Below are 20,593 nucleotides of genomic sequence, written 5' to 3' on the forward strand. Positions count from 1 at the left end.
AGGGGAGGGGAGGGGTAGGGTCAGATGAAGGATGAGAGGGGGAGGTAGGGAGAGCAGTTAAAAGTGTGTCAGAGATTACAGAAGAGTTACAAGAGAGGGAAGGATGAGGAGGATGAAAGGTTTGATGGTGATGGGATGAGGCACAGTGAGGGGTTGTTTGAGGGGGGGCAGAGGAAAGTAGAAGGTTGGGGGAGGTGGAGGTATGAGATAGAAGGGAGGCGAAATGGGGAGGAGGCAGCCTTGGGGAGGAGGTGGGAGGGGGGAGAATTTGGGAGGGATGGTTGGGGGGGAGATTTGAAGGGGAGGGGTTGGGGGGGGTTTGAATGGGAGGTGAAAGGGGGGAGTTTAGGAGGGGAGGGGAGGGGCAAGTGGGGAGTTCAGGAGGGGAGGGGCAAGAGGGGAGATTTGGAGGGGAGGGGCAAGGGGGGAGTTTTGGAGGGGAGGGACAAGGGGGGAGTTTAGAAAGTGGATGATTAATGAAAGATGAACATTTATAACAATTTGGGTTTGTTGTGATTTTCAAGTTAGCGAACCCGTTTAAGAACGATGGAGGAGGGGTGGAATGAATGTGAATTTAGAGCATGTAGTGATTTAGAATTATAAGAGATTGAATATTTTTTTGAAGTAGAATGAGTTGGAGAGGAAATTGAAAAAAGCCTTTTAAAAAGGAAGAAAAACAGCATGTTGTAATATACCACTGAATAAAACACTGCAGGGGAAAGTTTAAACATATTTAAACAGAACCGTGAAGAACAGTCTTATATTCAGAAAAATACCAACGGGGAGTGGGCCTAGAGCAGTGGTTCTCAAACCTTTTTGGACTACCACCCCCTTCTGCCCTCTTGGACCGGCCTGGATGGCGAAGTGTGTGCTTCTCAGCTCACTACACAGCTTATCTTCTACATCTGATGACATTTCATCAATCCGCCTGGCCACGGAATCATTGCTGAGCGCAATCGATGAGAGAACTGGTTTCGGATCCTGGCCCATAACGGTTTTTATCACTTCCCCAACAGCTGGTTTGATCAACTGTTCGTCGATTGAATATGGTTTTCCAGATCTGGCGATGAGCAATGACAGCTTATACGATGCTTCCAGTCCTTTATCCACGAGCTTTTGGCTGGCTTTGAACATCATCGTTACCGTGGATCGCTTCTCAAATTTCTCTTTCAGCAATTGGAAATAGCTGACCTCTGTGCGAGCCTTATCGCTGTGCTTTTTACTCAGGTGCTCGCTCAGTCAAGATGGTTTCATTGCTTCATTGGACAGCGTGATACCACACAACAAACACATCGGTAACTGTTTGTTCGTCAGAGATGGAATGGATCCATACTTGATGTATTCAACGGTATACTGACGACACTTTTTCTTTGAGGCCGACCGGACGTGAAGCTTTTTTGAATAATAATAATAATAACAAGTGAATCCTCTTGGATTGCGCTGAGGTTCGGGCATGGAATTTCTAGGAGGAAGTATAATTTGTATGCAATGAAAGTACATGTAATATGGGATCGAGTACGATCGAGTAAGCTTCACCAGTGCGCGTGCGCGAATTTACGTCACGTCGGCAGCGAGAAGGCGTTCCCCAACACGAACCAATCAGGAACTGCCACTCCCACTTATATGATCTCAGAATTCCTGTGACAGGAATTAGCGTTACACTGGCTGGAAGTCATTCGCTAGAGGCGCTTCCTCAGCGCCAATCACCAGTGCGCGTGCGCGAATTTACGTCACGTCGGCAGCGAGAAGGCGTTCCCCAACACGAACCAATCAGGAACTGCCACGCCCACTTATATGATCTCAGAATTCCTGTGACAGGAATTAGCGTTACACTGGCTGGAAGTCAATCGCTAAAGGCGCTTCCTCAGCGCCAATAATTTGAATAATAAAACACGCCAAAATGTTGAAAGACTAACACCAGCGCGAACACTGACTGTTCATACCTTGCCCAATGTCTGTGCTGGCAAGGCCAGGCTGTAAAGTTGAACCAGGCATGTTGAATAGTCCAGCACAAATAGAGTGTATTATATCCCGCATAAAAAGATTCTTGCAAGCCGATTGGTTGAAATGGCACCACGTGACAAAAATTAGTGTTGTACTATTGGCCGCATTGGCGGCCAATAGTATTTCGCTGGTGTCATACACTATCATGTTTGTTGCGTGAGCATGTATGGACAAGAAAATACCTACACGACATCAGCGAATATGTGATCATAAAAACCATGCGGAGGGGGAAAGAATGTGGTCGTTGATTGTATGGCCAATTTGCCGAATGGCGCCGGGTAACCTGTTCAGACTGCAGGAAGCCCAATGAGCGCTCCAAATCGCCACTGCTCCTCTAAATCACCAGTTCCCCCCAAATCATTGCCAGCGCCCCCCTACCGCCCGTGGACTCTCGAGCGCCCCCCTGAAAGTTCCCAGCGCCCACTGAGGGTCGGTAGGGACCACTTTGAGAACCTATAGCTGAGAGGGACAACCACGAGTCACGTGAACAGGGTAAAAGGTGGAAGGCAATGAGATAATGGGGGCAGGGCGAGACAGCACAGCACACCTGGACAGAAGCACACGATGGGACACTTCACATGTGGAGAATGGGAAATAAATGGATTTTTTGTAAAAATTGGTATTTGGTCTTCTTTGGGGGGTGGGGGGGGGGGTGGTGTGTAAACGCTAGACAGAGTAGATATTCAGGGAAGTTTGGGGGAGAAGGGAAAAATCTAAGAACCTAGCAAAAACAGCGAAGGAAGGAACAAACTTCGACCGGGGAAGCCTGAGGCAAGGCCGCACATGCGCGGCAAACAGAAACGATTAATTTATAAAAGATTAACACCGAGAAACTTCCAAGGGACACACTATAGGTTCACACATCGAAAGATACAGACTTGGCATTTAATATGGCATTTTTTTTCTTTCTTGACTTGGGTTTACTTTCTTAACTCAGTATATCAATCTGGGGAGTTTCTTTTACACTTTGGTGATTTATTTGTTAAAAGAACCATGTCACTGATTGTCTGTCGCAGCAAGAAGTCAACAACAGGATTATATCACAGGTGGCGTGGCAAAATGTACAGACAGGTGCATTTGATGATTGGCTTCACAGTCGGGTATACAAGGGTTGTTGCGTTCTGTATTAGTGGAAAACAACTGCTGCACGTCTCCAAAAGTTATTGCCGCTTCCTCTGGAGATGGTCCGTCAACTCGACAATGCTGTTTGTCATGGAGTGGTGGCTTTACGAAATTACGGCATGAAAGAGTGTACTATTGCTCGGCAGTATGGCATCACTCAAAGTCAGGTGTCAAAGATCCTGAAACGAAATGCTCAGAGGGGTGTCCCGACTCCAATACCGAGGCCAGGAAGTCCCCGCAGAACCACAAGGAGGGATGATCGCCAGCTGCACCGGTTAGTCCGCAATGGCCGTACCAAGTCAGCTAATCGGCTAAGGGCTGAGTGGCAGCAACTGACAAATGTGCCTGTATCCAGAAGGCTAGTCAACCAATGACTGGTTCAAGCAGGCTATCGTGCCAGGCGTCCCCTGAGAAAGCCACGCCTGACCAGACAACACCGCCAGCACCGATTGCAGTGGGCCAGAGAGCACCGTCAATGGCAGCCAGGACACTGGAATCACGTGATCTTCAGTGACGAGTCTAGATTTCTGGTCTATCGTCAAGATGGCCTCGTCTGAGTGCACAGACAAGTGCTTGAAGCCTACAACAAAGATTGTATAGTGCCAAGAGTCCAAGCTGGAGGTGGTGGGGTGATCGTTTGGGCTGCTTTTCATGCAGGGGCCAAATCTGAGACCTGGTTGTTCTGAATGGAAACCTGAACCAGTTCAAGTACAGGGTCATTCTGGAAGAAACATTGCTTCCATTTGCTCATGCAGCCTTTCGAGGAAACTCTGTCTTCCAAGATGACAATGCATGGCCTCATCATGCTTGCATGATCCAACACTTTCTTGCTGACCGTGGTGTAGAGCATATGGAGTGGCCTGCCATGTCCCCGGATATGAATCCGATAGCGAACTTGTGGGCAGAATTAACGCATCAAATCGACCACTTGGACCAGCAGCCGACCTCTGTGCATGAATTGCAGCAGGCTATTGTCACTGCATGGCAAGCGATTCCTGTCCAAACCTTGGCAAATCTCGTGAACAGCATGCCTCAACGTGTACGTGCTCTCCTGAATGCTCGTGGGGGTTACACGAAGTACTGAACTGTAATTTTACTGTCCGTAATCCCAGTCGTAATTTAACTTTTGCTTTTTTTAAAAAATTTTTTGCCTAATGTGCAAAATAAAGAGATACTTCTGGAAAACGTACAGAAGTTTAAGACAGTACTGTCCATGAATTGAGTTCGATATCAATTTACATCACTTTCAAGGATCAATTTATTTGTTTCGAAATGTCAAATGTGGTTTTTGTTTCTTTTAAGGGTCACATCAACAAATTCTAGAATAATTTCAACATAATTCCAATGAACTTTTGGTTCTAAGACATCTTGAAAAGTAAGTTCACCCCCACCAAAAAAATATTCCATATTAAATGCCAAGTCTGTAAATACAGTTTCGACAAAATACAACTGTGAACAATGACTCAACTTTGAAAACATGGAGAACGTGTGCAGCTTCGAAAATCCCTGCCGTAGTCTCCAAGATCTCGCGAGGCTTCGCAGTTCTTTTGCCACCATGCATTGTAGGACGGAATTATCGTCAGGGTGGCAGGGGAAGAGGAGGGAGGAGAGGGTGATGGGAGGGAAGAAAAGGGAGAGATAGGGGAAGGGAGATATGGGGAGGGGAGGTGAAGGTAGGGGATGGGTGGTTGAGGGAGGGGAAGAGGAGGGGAAGGGAAGGTAGGGTAGGGAATGGGAAGGGGAGGGGAGAGGAAGTGAAGGAGGGAGGAGGGGAGAGGGTTGTACTTAAAGTTGTAATGGTCATCATTTCCCACGTTAAATCCTTAAAGTTTGTAAGTTAGTCCAAATTTATCGGATTTCCACCAAATTTGTTTTACCCACGGACCGACCGAAAATATATATTACTTAATAACAGGCTGTATGTGTGTCATTTGTTGTTATCTCCATAATTTGGGTTTTAGAAGGAGGAACTGAGTCCTCCAAGGATGCGATGTATCCACCCCCGTTTCGGTGAAGGATTGTGATTCATGGGCTGATGTTGTGTTGTTCTGAGTTTAGTTCCAAGGGCTCTTTTCAGGATCGTCACTGAGCCCCTTATAGCCTTCAACTGTAGTTTGTTTATGGTAATGCTCCCAGGGATGTAATGTTCCCAGGGATCATTCCCGTTGCCAAAATTATCACTGGTACAATTTTGCAGCTGTTCAGCTTCCAGGATCTTTTCACTTCATTCTTGAGGTCTTGGTATTTGGTCATTTTCTTGGTTTCTTGGATATCTCAATCAGATATGCTACCTTTTCCTTTTTGTTCCCGAGTTATATGTCCAGTTGCAATGCTTTGTTTTCTATGTTCACACTTGATGGAATCATCAGGTCAAATGTGATCATTATGTCCTTGTTTTCAACGATTGCTTTTGGTTCACGTTTCCCTGAGTTTTGTGGAACTGGGATATTGAAATGTCTGCAGATGTGCCAGTGGATTACTCTACATACCTTGTTGTGCATTTCGATGTATAGCTGCTCTGACATGAGTTTTTTCACATCCCGATAGGAGGTGGCTTGTGATTTCTGTTTCTACCTTGCAGAACCTATACTTGTCCGATTGACTCAGCCCTGCCATATTTTTAAATCCATTGGTGCAGTGTCCTTGGTCTTGGGCATTAATAATGATTCGTTCTCATTCGCAGTTGAGCTGGCCTCTTCTTGGCCATTCCAATGATCCTTATTTGTCTATCCTGAATCTGCCCAACTCTTTTTTTATATTTCCCTGCTCTTTTGGCTTTCTCCCAATCTCTTCCATCTCTTCCACGAGCCTCGGCTACATATAAAAAGGCAAAATAAAAAGCGTTTCATGAGCTCACATGATTTAATGAATGATTTTACACAAATTTAGCATTTGCATGAACATTCTCTTTCTTGGTAATCTCCTTGTTCTCCATTGTGGTTTCCACGTGTTTTTTCAGGTGGCATGACCGATTGAAATATTCTCTACAAACTGTGCATTTGTATGGTCATTCTCTGTTGTGAATTATCATGTGTTTTTTAAGGGTGGTTGACCGATTAAAAGATTTCCCACAACTTGTGCATTTGTATGGGTGTTCAGCATTGTGAATTCTCATGTGCCTTTTAAGGTGGGATGAGTCACAAAAAGATTTTCCACAAGTTGTGCATTTGTATGGGCGTTCACCATTGTGAATTCTCATGTGCCTTGTAAGGTGGGATGACCGATTAAAAGATTTTCCACAATATGTGCATTTGTATGGGCGTTCACCATTGTGAATTCTCATGTGTGCTTTAAGGGTGGCTGATTGATGAAAAGATTTTCCACAAGTTGTGCATTCGTATGGGCGTTCATCATTGTGAATTCTCATGTGCCTTTTAACGTGGGATGAGCCATTAAAAGATTTTCCACAAGTTGTGCATTTGTATGGGTGTTCACCATTGTGAATTCTCATGTGTATTTTAAGGGTGGCTGATTGATTATAAGATTTTCCACAACTTGTGCATTTGTATGGGCGTTCACCAGTGTGAATTCTCATGTGCGTTTTAAGGGTGAATGAGTGATGAAAGGATTTTCCACAAGTTGTGCATTCGTATGGGCGTTCACCAGTGTGAATTCTCATGTGTGCTTTAAGGGTGAATGAGTGATGAAAGGATTTTCCACAAGTTGTGCATTCGTATGGGCGTTCACCATTGTGAATTCTCATGTGTGCTTTAAGGGTGGCTGATTGATGAAAAGATTTTCCACAAGTTGTGCATTCGTATGGGCGTTCATCATTGTGAATTCTCATGTGCCTTTTAACGTGGGATGACCGATTAAAAGATTTTCCACAAGTTGTGCATTTGTATGGGCGTTCACCATTGTGAATTCTCATGTGTATTTTAAGGTTGGCTGATTGATTAAAAGATTTTCCACAACTTGTGCATTTGTATGGGTGTTCACCATTGTGAATTCTCATGTGTGTTTTAAGGGTGGATGAGTGATGAAAGGATTTTCCACAAATTGTGCATTTGTATGAGCGTTCATCATTGTGAATTTTCATGTGTCTTTTAAGGTGGGATGACTGATTAAAAGATTTTCCACAACTTTTGCATTTGTATGGGCGTTCACCATTGTGAATTCTCATGTGCGTTTTAAGGGTGGATGAGTGATGAAAGGATTTTCCACAAATTGTGCATTTGTATGAGCGTTCATCATTGTGAATTTTCATGTGTGTTTTAAGGTGGGATGACTGATTAAAAGATTTTCCACAACTTGTGCATTTGTATGGGCGTTCACCATTGTGAATTGTCATGTGTGTTTTAAGGTGGGATGACTGACTAAAAGCTTTCCCACAACCTGTGCATTTGTGTGAGCGTTCATCATTATGAATTACCATGTGTGATTTGAGGGTGAGTGGCCGACTAAAAGCTTTTCCACAACTTGAGCATTTGTATGGGCATTCACCATTGTGAATTTGCACGTGCCTTGTAAGGTGGAATGATCGATTAAAAGATTTTCCACAACTTGTGCATTTGTATGGGCATTCATCTTTCTTTGTTTTGTGATCCAGGTGTAAATTATTACGTGCAAACAATTCATTGTTCTTTTTGTTGTGTTTGTAAAAAGTCCTCTTTGTTTCAGTTTGCGAGTCCTGCGGGCCTGTGTCTGCGCTATTCATAAAAGTCGGTGCAGTCTCCCTTGTAGATTCAATGGATCCACCTGTAAATACAACATCACACGACCTGTAAAAAACTTTTTTTTTTCAATACTCATGATATAATTCTGACAAACGTACGCAATGCATGCACAATATTGTCATGAATTTTGGGGTAGGGGAATATCTAGATTTAGATATATCTGCATAGGTAGGTGTCCAGCTGTCATGATAGGGAACCTCACCTGTAATAAGTTCTGTGTTTAGCCCGGTTTGTCGGATTAAGTGTGTACCTGTGATCATACAAGGATGATCGTGTGATAAATAGTTCTAGGGAGTAAGATAATTCCCCTGTGTGTCAGACCTGGTGATCATACCTGTTTCCCTTATATTATGGCAACACACCACATACATTATATAGATACATTAGTGCACCACATTAATTAATTCCCCCTCGGCCACAACAATGACGGACCGAAAAGACAAGCAGTAAGCGGCCGCGCAGTGGTACACCATGGCGATCAAGCATTGACCAGGCAGGCTGAGAGCCTCGCCAAGGAGAACGTGTGATTGGTCGGGGAAGGGACAAAAAGCTTCCCAGTGATTGGAGGTAAGGAAGGTGAAGGAGCAACACACTGATTGGCCACCGACCGATGACACCACGGCCAATCGGTGCGGACGGCGCGAATGAACGACCAACAAGCTACGCACTGCTTGGAGGAGAAGCACCGGTGACGTAAAAAGGCGCGAAAGGTGACGAGTAAATGAGGCACTGGTTGGTAGAGGGGGAGGGCTGACGTCACACTGCGAGTGACAAAACGACTCACTCGCCGTCATTTTCCTCTCTTCCCTTGGCCTCTTGCTCTGGACTGTCACTTCGTGCTGGACCTGTTCTTGCCTTTGGACTTTGGTGGAGAGACCAGCGCTTGACGATCATCCTCCCCTGTTGTTCGTGCTCCTGGTGCCTGCATGCTGTGCTGTGTTGCACGGGACGGACTGTGCAAAGAGGGTGTTCGCGCCAACCCCGAGCGATTCGCGCCAACCGGAGCGCGGTCGGACGACTGCGCTTAGAGCTGACCATCCCGGACAATTCCTAACGACTGCTGAGACAGATAAGCACAGACGCGCAAACAACGGTTCCTTTGATTGATTCTCCCATTGTTTCGTATCTGAAGTCTGGTGTGGGGACGTCCCAATTTAGAATTTAGTTTCTTCCGTCGTGTCCATTGTTCTCAGGTTCTGTAAAATAAATCGTTCTTGTTGTACATAATTCCGTGTTCGTGTGAATTTAATCACTTCGCAGGTGAAGACTGCGTGGGGCCGACAGCTAAGCGCGGCATCCTCCCTCAATCCCCCGGCTCCTGTGTCGATCCGCCATCAATTGGGAAACGCTTCATTAAGCTCAATTCATCCGTGGTGACGCTCGGTCTTAACTGAGCCAACCACACGACAATATGTATTTGTTACACTGCAAAAAAGTAAAAAATTATTATTGATGTAAATATACAGTACTGTACAAAAGCTTGGGTTTCCCCCAAGATATTGATGCTGTTGCAGTTTTAGGAAACCACTCGGAGGCAATGGCAACCACCATACAGGTCCCTCAGTGTGGTTATTTCCATAGTGTAATATTAGAATAGCTCCTTCCCCTTGTGTCATGGGTTAGAGTGTCATAAAATGCGTTGGCGAAGGTTAGAGAGGCTTTTTCACCTGTTTTTCCTCGGGGGTAATTGTTTCATGTGTGCAGCAAATATGTGTGCATATATAAAAATATGGAAACCAGTGAGATTAATAAAAGACTCGTGGTATTGGGAATAAAACACCCACGCATTGAGGAGGAAAATAAAGAAATGCAAAGTCTACTGAAAATAATATTTTCAAGTGTTGATCATGATGGTGATGGTTTAATGGTGGCAAGGGATGAGGAAGGAGTTGAAGAAGAGAGGGGGGAAAAGGAGAAAGAAAAGAGTGAGAAAAAGGAGGAAAGGGAGAAAAAGGAGAAGGAGGCAAGGGAGAAAAAGGAGAAGGAAGAGAGGGAGAGGGAGGAAAGGGAGAAAAAGGAGAAGGAGGAAAGGGAGAAAAGAGAGAGGGAGGAAGGGAGAAAAAGGAGAATGAGGAAAGGGAAAAAAGAGAGATGGAGGAGAGGGAGGAAAGAGAGAGGGAGGAAGGGGAAAAGGAGAATGAGGAAAGGGAGAAAAAGGAGAAGGGGGAAAGGGAGAAAAGAGAGTGGGGGGGGGGGGGGGGGGGGGAAGGTGGGTGGGAAAAATATAAAAAGATGGGAATCGGTGAGGTTGTTAAAGGATTGGCGGTATTACAGAAAATAAAGCGAACTCAACTCACTGCGGAGGAAAATAAAGAATATAGCATGCTAGTGATAAGATTACACATGCTAACCTCCAGGAGAAAATAAGGCATCTATATAAATAAAACACAGTTTGTGTGTGTGTGTGTGTGTGTGTGTGTGTATGTTACCTATAGACTCTTAAACAGAGAGGCTCACGTACTTGATTTTTGGCATAGACATGGCCATTGGGTCTGGGAAGGACATGGCATACCTAAAAATGACCTCCTATGACGAGATCCATATTTTTTTTATTCATATTTAACTCAGCGCATTTCAGCGAGGAACATTATACACTGATCTCAGCCTGTGCCAGAGCAGCTCGCCGATTCACTCAGAGCGATCACGTGATGTTCCATCCTCGCCGCCAGACTCCACGTTGCCTACTATACTGTAGATCAGTTGCACTTACCTCAGAAACGTGATGAACGCCACATTCACCCCATTCACCCACCAGCATATATATGAATCCCCTTCCTCTCCTGCCTCCCCTCTCCCTCCTCCCCTCCCCCATTCCTCCCCCTCTCCTCCCATCTTCCACCCCCCCCCTCCCCTCCCCATCTCCTCCTCCCTCCCACCTCCCCCTCCTCCTCCCTCCCACCTCCTCCTCACTCCCACCCCCCCCCATACCTGACCACCCTTCCCTCCCCTCCATTTCCCCCCCTCTCCTCCACTTCTCCCCCTCCCCCCCTCCTTCCCTGCCTCCCCTCCTCCTCCCCCTCCTCCCCACTCCGCCTCCTCCGCCTCCTCCTCCTCCCGGCAACGCCCGGTACTTCTGCTAGTATTCAATAAAAATTTTGAAAAAAAAAAAATTGGGGGAAAATTATATACATAATTGGAAAATTGAAAATTGAAAAAGAAAATAAAAAAAATTGAAAAATTGAAAATTGGAACTTAAATAAAAAATTGAAAATGAAATAAAAAAAATTTGGAAATTGAAAAAATTGGTAAAATTTGAAAAATGAACCAATGAACCATGTTGAACCATATTGAAAGATGTTGAACCACATTGAAAGATGTTGAACCATAGTCGGGGGCACACTGAGCCAGAACCAACAAATAAATACTACTGGGGGGGGGGGGGGTCAGGTGGGGGCACTGCCTCGGACCCCGGGGTCCATTGAGAGGCCCGAGGTTCTTCTGTAAGTTTTTTTCAACAGTACAGTGAAACCCCTCTTCAGCTCATCCTCATTTCCTCATCGTTACATTTAAACTCAGAAGCTGATTTTGCTTTCTTGCCGGAAACAAAACAACATTTACCACTGTTAATGGTACAGTTTCAAACTTTACAGAAAATGGTTATTAACCAGAAATGTGCGTTACAAAGAAATGGGTTTGTATCCTCTTTGTCCAAAAATTTTTATTAATCATCTTCTCACGTATTGATTACTAATCTTATGGAGAAATAGTGTTCCACAGTCGAGGGTGCAAATTGACTCAATCGGTCCAAACGTCTCGCTATCTCCTTTATTTTCGATCATACGGCTAAATAAAAGTGACCATTATTTTTTAAAAGTTTTTTGTTTTTCATAAAAGAAGTACCTTAAAAAGTTATAAAAGAGAGAAAGGGGTGAGGGGTTGTTTGCCTCGGGGTCTGGGCTGGCTCACGATGCTCGTGTGTGTGTGTGTGTGTGTGTGTGTGTGTGTGTGTGTGTGTGTGTGTGTCTGTTCGAGCAGACTCGGACACACTCGGACATATACAGAGCCGTAACTTTTTTACCATTTGAATTTTGTCATCAAATTTTTAACAAAGTTTTATTGTGAAAATATGGAGATTGGAGAAGGCAAATATCAATTTGGTCAAAAGGTCAAAGGTCAGCATCACATAAAATTTCCAATTTTCATCTGATTGACCTGAATTTTGAAGACATTGCATATTGGGTCACTGAATTGGTTTCGCAATGAAAAGCTACAAGCCGATTGTTTTTTTTTTTGATCAAAAGGTCAAAGTTGCATAAAATCATCAATTTTCATCCAATTGACCTGAATTTTCAAAAATTTGCATATTGAGTCACAGAATTGGTTCACCAATCAAAAGGTAGAAGCTGATTATTTTTTTCGACCAAAAATTAAAGGCTGAATAAAATCATCAATTTTCATTTTATATTTTATTTTGTAAACTGTCAAAGTCCTCCAAAGAGGTATACCTCCACCTGGTCGCACCCTCGTAGACACCCGTGGGCCTATGCTGGCAGTCAGGCTGCTCAACTTGTCCGACAGCCCCGCACTTGTGGAAGTATACAAACATATTTGTATATTATTTGTTCTCATATCATTCTTTTCCAGAATGTGTTTTTCTGTGTAACTCTGTAGAAATGAAACCTGGAGGAGAAAAAGCTAAGTGCATTCCTGTTTCGGGCAGGTCATGAGGGAATGACCTTTTGAGAACAGATAAGAAGTGCTTCACCATTTTAAATGATAACAGCTGTCCAAAAGGGCTTTTGGAACTCTTCAAGATAGAAACCAGAGGTTTGCAAATGTCTCACTGTCTGAGCTGAAAAGGCCCTGTGCGGAATTCTGAATTCCATGCTCATATAAGGAAAGAGGCCTTTGCTATATAGATCGCTGGCCAAGGAACTGGGGAGATCTACGCAACAGAAGAGGACTGTGAAGCTTTGCCACAACCAGCAGAACGACGCTTCGTTAAGTTTAGTTAGTTCATTAGTTAGTCAATATCTTGAATTAGTACGTTTATGTAACAACCCTCTGCAGTTTTAATAAACCTTGTGTGAGAAACAAGTTTGGAGTTTTCTTTGTTGGAGTTTTAGTAGTAGGAATTAGGAATTCTACCATACACTGTAAGGGGCGGAGCCATCGTAGCCAAATGCAGTAGTGTAGTAGAGGTCACCGGAGGAGGTGGATCCACATGCTTGCCAGTACAGCCGGAAGGAGGGAAAATTTTGGGGAAATGTGATTGGCCGGAGGGAGTGCGGGACATGATGACATGCTCTGAAGAGGGCCTAACATCGGAGCAGGTAGAGACATTGCACAATTTGGTTGCTAAGAACTTGGGTGTTTTTTCTCTCTCCCCCGAGGATGTTGGACGCATGAGTCTCATCAGGCACCAAATTAGTACTGGCGAGGCTCGGCCTGTTCGCCAACCGCCGAGGCGGCTCCCTTTCGCGAAGAAAGAGGAGGCAGAGGAACAAGTGAGCAAAATGGAAAGAGCCGGATTTATCGAGCCCTCGGTGAGTCCTTGGGTGTCACCCATGGTGCTGGTGAAAAAGAAGGATGGGACCACTCGGTTCTGTGTGGACTACTGCCAGCTCAATCATGTGACACTCAAGGACTCATATCCCCTGCCAAGGATTGATGACACCCTCGATGCCGTTTCAGGCTCAAAATGGTTCTCTACATTGGATTTAAAGAGTGGTTATTGGCAGGTGGAAATGCATAAAGAGGCGAGGGAGAAAACAGCGTTCACCACAGGAAAGGGTCTCTGGCAGTTTGTAGTCATGCCTTTTGGATTGTGCAATGCCCCTGCCACGTTTGAGCGTCTGATGGAACGTGTTTTAATTGGCTTACCGTGGCAGACTTGCCTAGTCTATTTGGATGATGTATTGGTCCACGATCCCACATTTGAACAGGCTGTTGAAAATTTTTCGGAGGTATTTGGGAGATTTAGGGGTGCCGGGTTGAAATTGAATCCGAGCAAATGGCAAGGCCCCGCTCCAGGTGTACAATGTCGGAGCACCACTCAAGCGGGTGGCAGTAGATGTGGTGGGGCCCCTGCCAGCCACCCGCCGAGGGAATTGGTACATTATGGTGGCAATGGACTACTTCACCAAGTGGCCAGAAGCCTACCCATTGCCCAACCAGGAAGCCCGGCTGGTAGCTCAAGTTCTAGTTGAAGGATTCTTCTCCCGATTTGGCGTCCCAAGGGAGCTACACACTGACCAGGGCCGGAACTTTGAATCCGCCCTCCTGCGGTCGGTGTGCGAGCTCCTCCAAATTCATAAGACCCGGATGATCCCCCTTTGGCCTCAATCGGATGGGATGGTAGAGGTTCAACCGGACACTGTTGACACAATTGGCCCTCTTTACATCTAAAAACCAACAGGATTGGGACGAGCACCTTCTCTTTATATTGATGGCATACCGGACCGCCCAGCATGTGACCACTCGGTGCACCCCCGCCTTGTTGATGTTCGGTAGGGAGATGCGAGTCCCCACAGATTTGTTGATGGGACCGTCACCAGGGGAACCGGGTGAGCCAACTGTGGAAGGCTATGCAACCAATTTGAAAGCGAGCATGGAAAAGGCTCATGAGTTTGCGAGGAAGCAAATTGGCTTGGCTTCTTCGCATATGAAAAGCAAATTGGCTTGGCTTCGCATATGACGCTCGGGCTCACACACCTCAGTTCCTTCCCGGAGACCTTGTTTGGCTCTACTGGCCCCGGAGAAGGAGGGGGGTGTTCCCAATACTTACCTCACCTTGGAAGGTCCCCAGGGTGGTGCTTCGGCAGGTGACTGATGTGGTGTTCAAAATTCAGATGGGCCCGCATACCCTTCCACAGATAGTTCACGGGGATAGATTGAGCACCTACATGGGTCGGAAGGTGCCGGGGTGGATTGGAAAGGTGAGGGGAAATTAGGTGTGGTGGATGACACTCTTGGACCCGACCAACCTGCAACTGCCTGCACTTGAGGTGAGTGTTTTGAGGAGTACTGCCCCAGGCTTCAGGACTTGCTTGTGGAAATTTTGAGGGACATGTAATTTTGAGTTGGGAGGCCGGTGAGAGTGACGACATGGCCGGTGAGGGGATGGAATGGGGGCCACACAGTCTTGTGGGTGGTGTATGTGTTTGTGTTGTGGTTATGTGTTTTATGTGGTCGTGAGAGTGGAACCTGGAGAGTGAGCGATGATTATTGGAGATAATGAGGGGTGATGATTGTGCTTTTGGAAATGTGCTTTTGGAAATGTGTAATGATTCAATGATTTGAACTGTGAACTGGGGATTTCACATGTAGCAGGCCATGGCAAGCCTTGTAACACCGTTTACACCATCTATGGAATTGTGCTGAATTGTGCTGAGTTGTGTGGAGAATTGAATGGCAGCGGGGGAGGAAGTGTGTTTTGGGGTCTTGTGGGTGGGGAAGGTGTGTGTGTCAGCAGGCGCAGATCAAGCTCTGAGGAGCAATGCCTGCGGCCCCCCCTCTGCGGCAATTACCCCTGGCAGCCAGTGGGAACTGGAAATTGGAGCTCGTCGGTGGAGGGTCTGGTTGGGCGCCACGGGGTGAGGAATTCCCCCGGTGACCAGTGTTGCTGCGCGGAAGCAGGAGCCAAGGGAGCCTGGTGTGTGTGGAGACCCTCACCGGCGAGGTAACGGTGGAAAGGGGCTGTTGGGCTGTCACGGGGCCAAGAGGTAAAGGGGGGGGGGGGGGGGGGGAATGAACTTGTAAGTCGGTTGACTTGTTTTTGGGACTGCGGGCACCACAGCCTGAAGCGCCCCCACCATCTTTTTGTGCGGTACCTCCCCGCTGCTGAGTTGAGGAATGCACACACATGTATATGTATATGACATCAGTGCCATGGTCCTGCAGGGGGGTGTATTGGAATAAGTGCTTTATTGATTTTTGAAATGCCTTGATGACTTATGGAATGGGAGTGAGTGGTTAAGGGGTTTGTGTTGTATGAATGAGGGCGAAATCCACCGAGCCATGTCACTCACCTGCAACATTTGGACAGGGCCCGTGGAAATTTATGGGGTGCATTGGGATGGCCCCGCAGGTAAGGTTGTGTCTTGTGGCATCCACCGGGGGACGCGGTCTCGAGACCGGGGTATGTAAAAATGTTTATGGAGTTTTTGAATTTTTGAGTAAGTGGTTAAGTTCTGTGGTTAAGTTAGTTTTGAGTGTTGTTTGTTTCCTACCTCCGCAGGAACAATGAAGAAAATGTACATACTTGCATGATGGTTAATGGGTTTAGCATGTTAAGGAAGTGTAGGTAGGTAGTCCGACTCACTTCCCACAGCCCTTCCTAATTTATTTCATAGGTTAATTAAGTGTGTGACAGTAAGTGTTAAGGCTAGAATGGGAGTGCCTGCAGTGAACCTTGCAGGAGCTACAGTTCCAGGGGGGGGGGGGGGGTGGGGAGGGCTGTGTTATGTCTGGGGGGGGGGGGGTAAAGCAATATCTAGAGTTAGGTAGATCTGTATAGGTAGGTATTCGACTGTCGTGGTAGGGACTCTACATGTAATAAGTTCTTTATGTTTAGGCGGTTGTCGGGGTAAGATGTACGATTGTGGATCTACCTGGAGATTCGGGTGTTAAGTTGTTAGGGGATTAAAGATAACGCCCCTGTGAGTCTCACCTGGTGGTCAAACCTTTGTCCATTATGGCACTGCAAACCACATAAACACTAGTTAGGTCCCTAGCGCAACATTAAATAATTCCTCCCCTTTGACATGACTTTGGAAGAAAACGGACAGGAAACCAGGCCAAAAACACCGCCACGATTGGCCGCCACCATTTGCACCTCCGAAAGGCCTGCCGACCTCGCATAGCACGTGCGGTGACGGCGGAGTCGGGGACTGGAGCGGGAGTGACGCAGTGGGCGTGGCCCTGGGTGACCCGGCGACCGGGGGAGGCTCTGATAGGCTGAGGAGTGCGCCAATGTGACGTCATCGGCCAGGGATATTATCGGAGGGCAGGACGCGATTTTCGGCAGTACAGTTGTACGATTGTGGATAGTTGTACAGTTGGCTGGACAGTATAGTTGAGTTGAGTTGAGTTGGCTGGACAGTATAGTTGAGTTGAGTTGGCTGCCAGCAGTCCTGGTGTGAGTCGAGAGGAGAGCAGAGCCCTGACTTGAGCAGTCCCACAGTGAGTTCAGTTCGGAAGAGTCGAGAGAGAGCGAACTCGGACTTGGCCAGAGCGCGCAGTCGCACTCGCGCCCTCTTCCCCTCCTTCACCATTCGTCTTGGTTCTGAGTTTGTGCTCGCGTTGGAGATCGACGACGCGAAGTGCTTTTGGTGCGTTGGAGGCCCTGTGGACTTGGAGCGAGGGACCTCGTGGTGTGCGATCGTACCGGAAGGAGCGGTGTTGGACGGCGGCCACCAGGACGACAAAGACAAGATAAGCCGAGCTCTGCGATTACACTGTACATGACGAGACATTTTATTTTCTTTCATTCATAGTTGGGCTAGCGGCTAGGGTGCCGGCTTAGGATCCTAGGATCCTGGGTTAGAATCCCGGTCGATCACTGAATTAACGCCAGGGGGTTGACTCAGCCTGTCATTCTTCCAAGGTCGGCAAATTGAGTACCAGTTCACTGGTAATTCCCTATTTGTCGTAAAAGGCGACAAAAAGGATTGGCGTCAGGAAGGGCATCCGGCCGTAAAACATTGCTTCAAAAAAGGGGACCAAAACACAACAACCACGGTTCCCAAAAAAGGCCAACCCCCGCTTTGCGGGGAAAAATGGCCTCTAAAGGTGGTTATTGTGATTATTCATAATCCCCCGTTTTGTATTTGAGGTCTGGAGTGCGGGATCCCGATTTAGGATATTAGATTTACCGGCGCGTACTTTTTCCTGTCTTGCTTGTATATAATAAATCCCTGCATTATTTTTGTACATATATCTGAACGCAGTTTTCCTGGGTGGTTGATTTTAGTAGGTAAGGCCGCGGAGCTTTCGCTGTGTTCCCCTCCATCCTGCGCGCTTTGATTGGATTCCGCTATTGAGTTTTCGCCTCGGGAGTGTAAAGCCTCGCAATCGGCCTCCGCAACTGTGGTGTTAATCGCGGTTGCGTGACAATATGTATTGTTCATTTGATGCAAGTGACATTTTCATGGTACTTTCTTTAATAGTGTTATTGTGTATGTGAGAGTTCTTCATACAATTACTTATTTTGTTCCACAATTACATTAGTGTGGTTTTACCATGGTTTATTAGAACACTCAGAATAACAAATCTTTCTGCCGTGTTCCCACCCAAGACTCTGAGGGGCACAGTAACCGGAGTTTGGGGAGGTAATACGTAACAATATTTGTGACCAAAATGTCTTCTTCTTTGTAGAGTTGTTGAGAAGACCAAAAGACCAAAATTCCTTAAACAATTCCAGTGTTATTTATATATTTAAAGCTAACCTAAGAAACACAATCGTGATTTATCCGTATTCATCAGTGCTACTTTTTTGTTACTTTGACTTGATTAATCGAGATGTACATCGTGATATGGACAAAATACAAGAAACGTCGTAAAACCCGGCCGGAAGTCTGAGGGAGGTGGTGTATTGGGGGCACATCTGCTCTGTGAGGCTGGAAGTTCAACTTTCCCATCCAGTTTTAGATAAATTTGTATTCACCTTCCCTTCCAGCTCCAACTGATAATTTCAAATACATATAAATTTGTACTGAGTTTCTTTTTATTTACACATGTTGGGTTCTGATTTCTAATTTACAGTATATATTCAATCAGAGCACAAAATATATTTGGCTGACCTCCCCCACCATTCCCCCCCATCACCTCCAGCACCCATTCACCCCAGCACCCCATTCGCCCTCCACCATTCCCCCACCCACGAACCCCAATACACAGTCACCAACACTAACCCCCACCGACCATTCCCCCACAGCCCTCCCATGACTCCCAACACACTGTCACCACCGCTTAACCCCACCCACCGTTCCTCACTCCCTGAGAAAGCAAACATGGTCAAAGATGCCTATCCCTCTGAAGCGACATGTGGTGAGGCGCGTGGAGTCCGCAGAGCGACTTGTTTAAATAATTTGGTTTCTCTGCTATCCAGCATGTTTTACATTATTTACAAAACTTCGCAACATCCCTTTATAAATCCGACCAGAAGAAATGTGTCAAAATTTAATCCGAAGTTTTAATCACTCCGAGGTGACCTGTCAACGGTATCTCATGCACGACACTCCAGATACCATTCCGTTGCAGTTTCGAAACCCTGATTTGACAATGTATCTTCACTCCTCATCTGCTGATACATTAAGTGGTCTCCATTTCCTCCTTAATACTCCGTCTTTCTTAACGTAGCAAACGAGACTTTGGCTGCCTCCATCTCATGGAGATCGTTATCAGCTAGCCTTCGTGGCTCAACATCTTACATTTGCTCTTACACAAGACTCTTTATTGTGAGACCCAACTTTTCTGATTGGCTATCAGATTTCCCTTTGGTCCATGAACATGAGCATCACTAGTTCCACCAGCATCAGCATCATCATTGCTCTGGTTCATAAACATTTTTTGCAGAGTATACACACGTTCTAAGTCCACATCGTTATGCTCTTCACTCTTTTCTGTTAGCGCGCTTTCTTCACTTAGAACATCTCACAAAAAAAACGGAAACAGATAAGGAGTCTACCTCTCCAACTGCTCCGTTTTGCTCCACCAGTAGGTGTTCTGTCATCGAGTGGATAAGAGGTTCCATCAACGGCTTGATCAGTTCCGATGATAAAGGAAACTCATTTTCACTGTCAGAGTAGATTGTATGTAATCCCACAGTAACAGTTACAGACACGGCAAACGTTAGCTTAACCACCTGAAGAGGTGCATCATGTAAACCACATACCATCTCTGTTTACTCGGGTCGCAGAGTGGTAGTAATGTCATCTGCAGTTGACACAACTCTCCATCATGAAAAGCTTATTTCCTTTGTTAATAACGTCCAAAACCCGGTGCCACGTCATTTTTGGACCTTTCAAGAGTCACTGCTCGCAACGTGTTGCTTCTAGTATTTACCAAGTTAGTTAAAACTGGCCTGAAACAATTACCTTTGCAAGTGAGCTCCCCTCACGCCCCCCACCCCCCCCCCCCCCAAGAACCTTAAGTAAGCATCTTACCCCATGACTCGGTTAACTGTAACTCCCCCAGGTACTTTTGGTTGGAAAGCTCAGATTGTGGAGATGGATTTTATGACTCCAAGCATAATTGTCAGCAATTGGTGCTGCGTTGTGCAATTCCTCTCTGCTTTGGACATTCTGATGCGTCTGAATGTCAGAATGCACACACTGCTAAAAATCCTCCATGAACATTAAAACTTATTCCGTCCAAGTCTTTCACCATTTCGTATGCTTTAAGAATTGCCGTCCTTCCTCTTCATATGGTGCACACCTATCAAGAAATAAAGCTGAGCAATATCTTCAACCTTCCCAACAAAATACTTTGCAATACCCGAGTCCACGTCTCCCTATGCCATTGCAATGTTGGTCCCATTTTCTCAATAAAGGTAGTACTGACCTACTTCTCTATTTCCAATTCTCCAAGTTCAATCTGTCTCTCAATCTCCATTTCTTTCTTTCATCCTGAAGCTCCAACTCTTTGCTCTTTCTCAAAGCTTCCTTCCTTTATCATATGTTGCCTTTCCTGCTCTTTTTCTTCATTCCGCCTCTTCCACCCTTTAAGCTGGCAGTCCTTTTTATTTGAACTGCAACTCCACTTCAGCAACTCCACATTTTCCCTCTTTTCATCCTTTAAACAATTGGATAGCTGATTCCCACAATAATATTCTGCACACAAGCACCGCT

The 20,593-nt window shown here is 45.9% G+C and overlaps 1 protein-coding gene across 6 annotated transcripts in view; it reads right to left on the reverse strand.

The window, feature by feature from the left end:
* LOC137427366 (uncharacterized) overlaps positions 1 to 20,593 on the reverse strand; it is a 420,191-nt gene that overhangs the window by 96,050 nt on the left and 303,548 nt on the right. For 5 of the 6 annotated variants that reach the window (XM_078778329.1, XM_078778331.1, XM_078778330.1 and 2 more), the window contains one exon: positions 5,970 to 7,824. In XM_078778329.1, the coding sequence (XP_078634455.1) occupies positions 6,134 to 7,824 (1,691 nt within the window). In that variant the 3' untranslated portion in view covers positions 5,970 to 6,133. Of the gene's footprint in view, positions 1 to 5,969; positions 7,825 to 20,593 lie in introns of those variants that run through there. The other variant, XM_078778337.1, reaches the window with a different exon arrangement.

This window comes from Myxine glutinosa, chromosome 5 (assembly GCF_964187855.1).
Source record: "Myxine glutinosa chromosome 5, kmMyxGlut1.1, whole genome shotgun sequence".
In the NCBI taxonomy this organism is placed as follows: Eukaryota; Metazoa; Chordata; class Myxini; order Myxiniformes; family Myxinidae; genus Myxine; species Myxine glutinosa.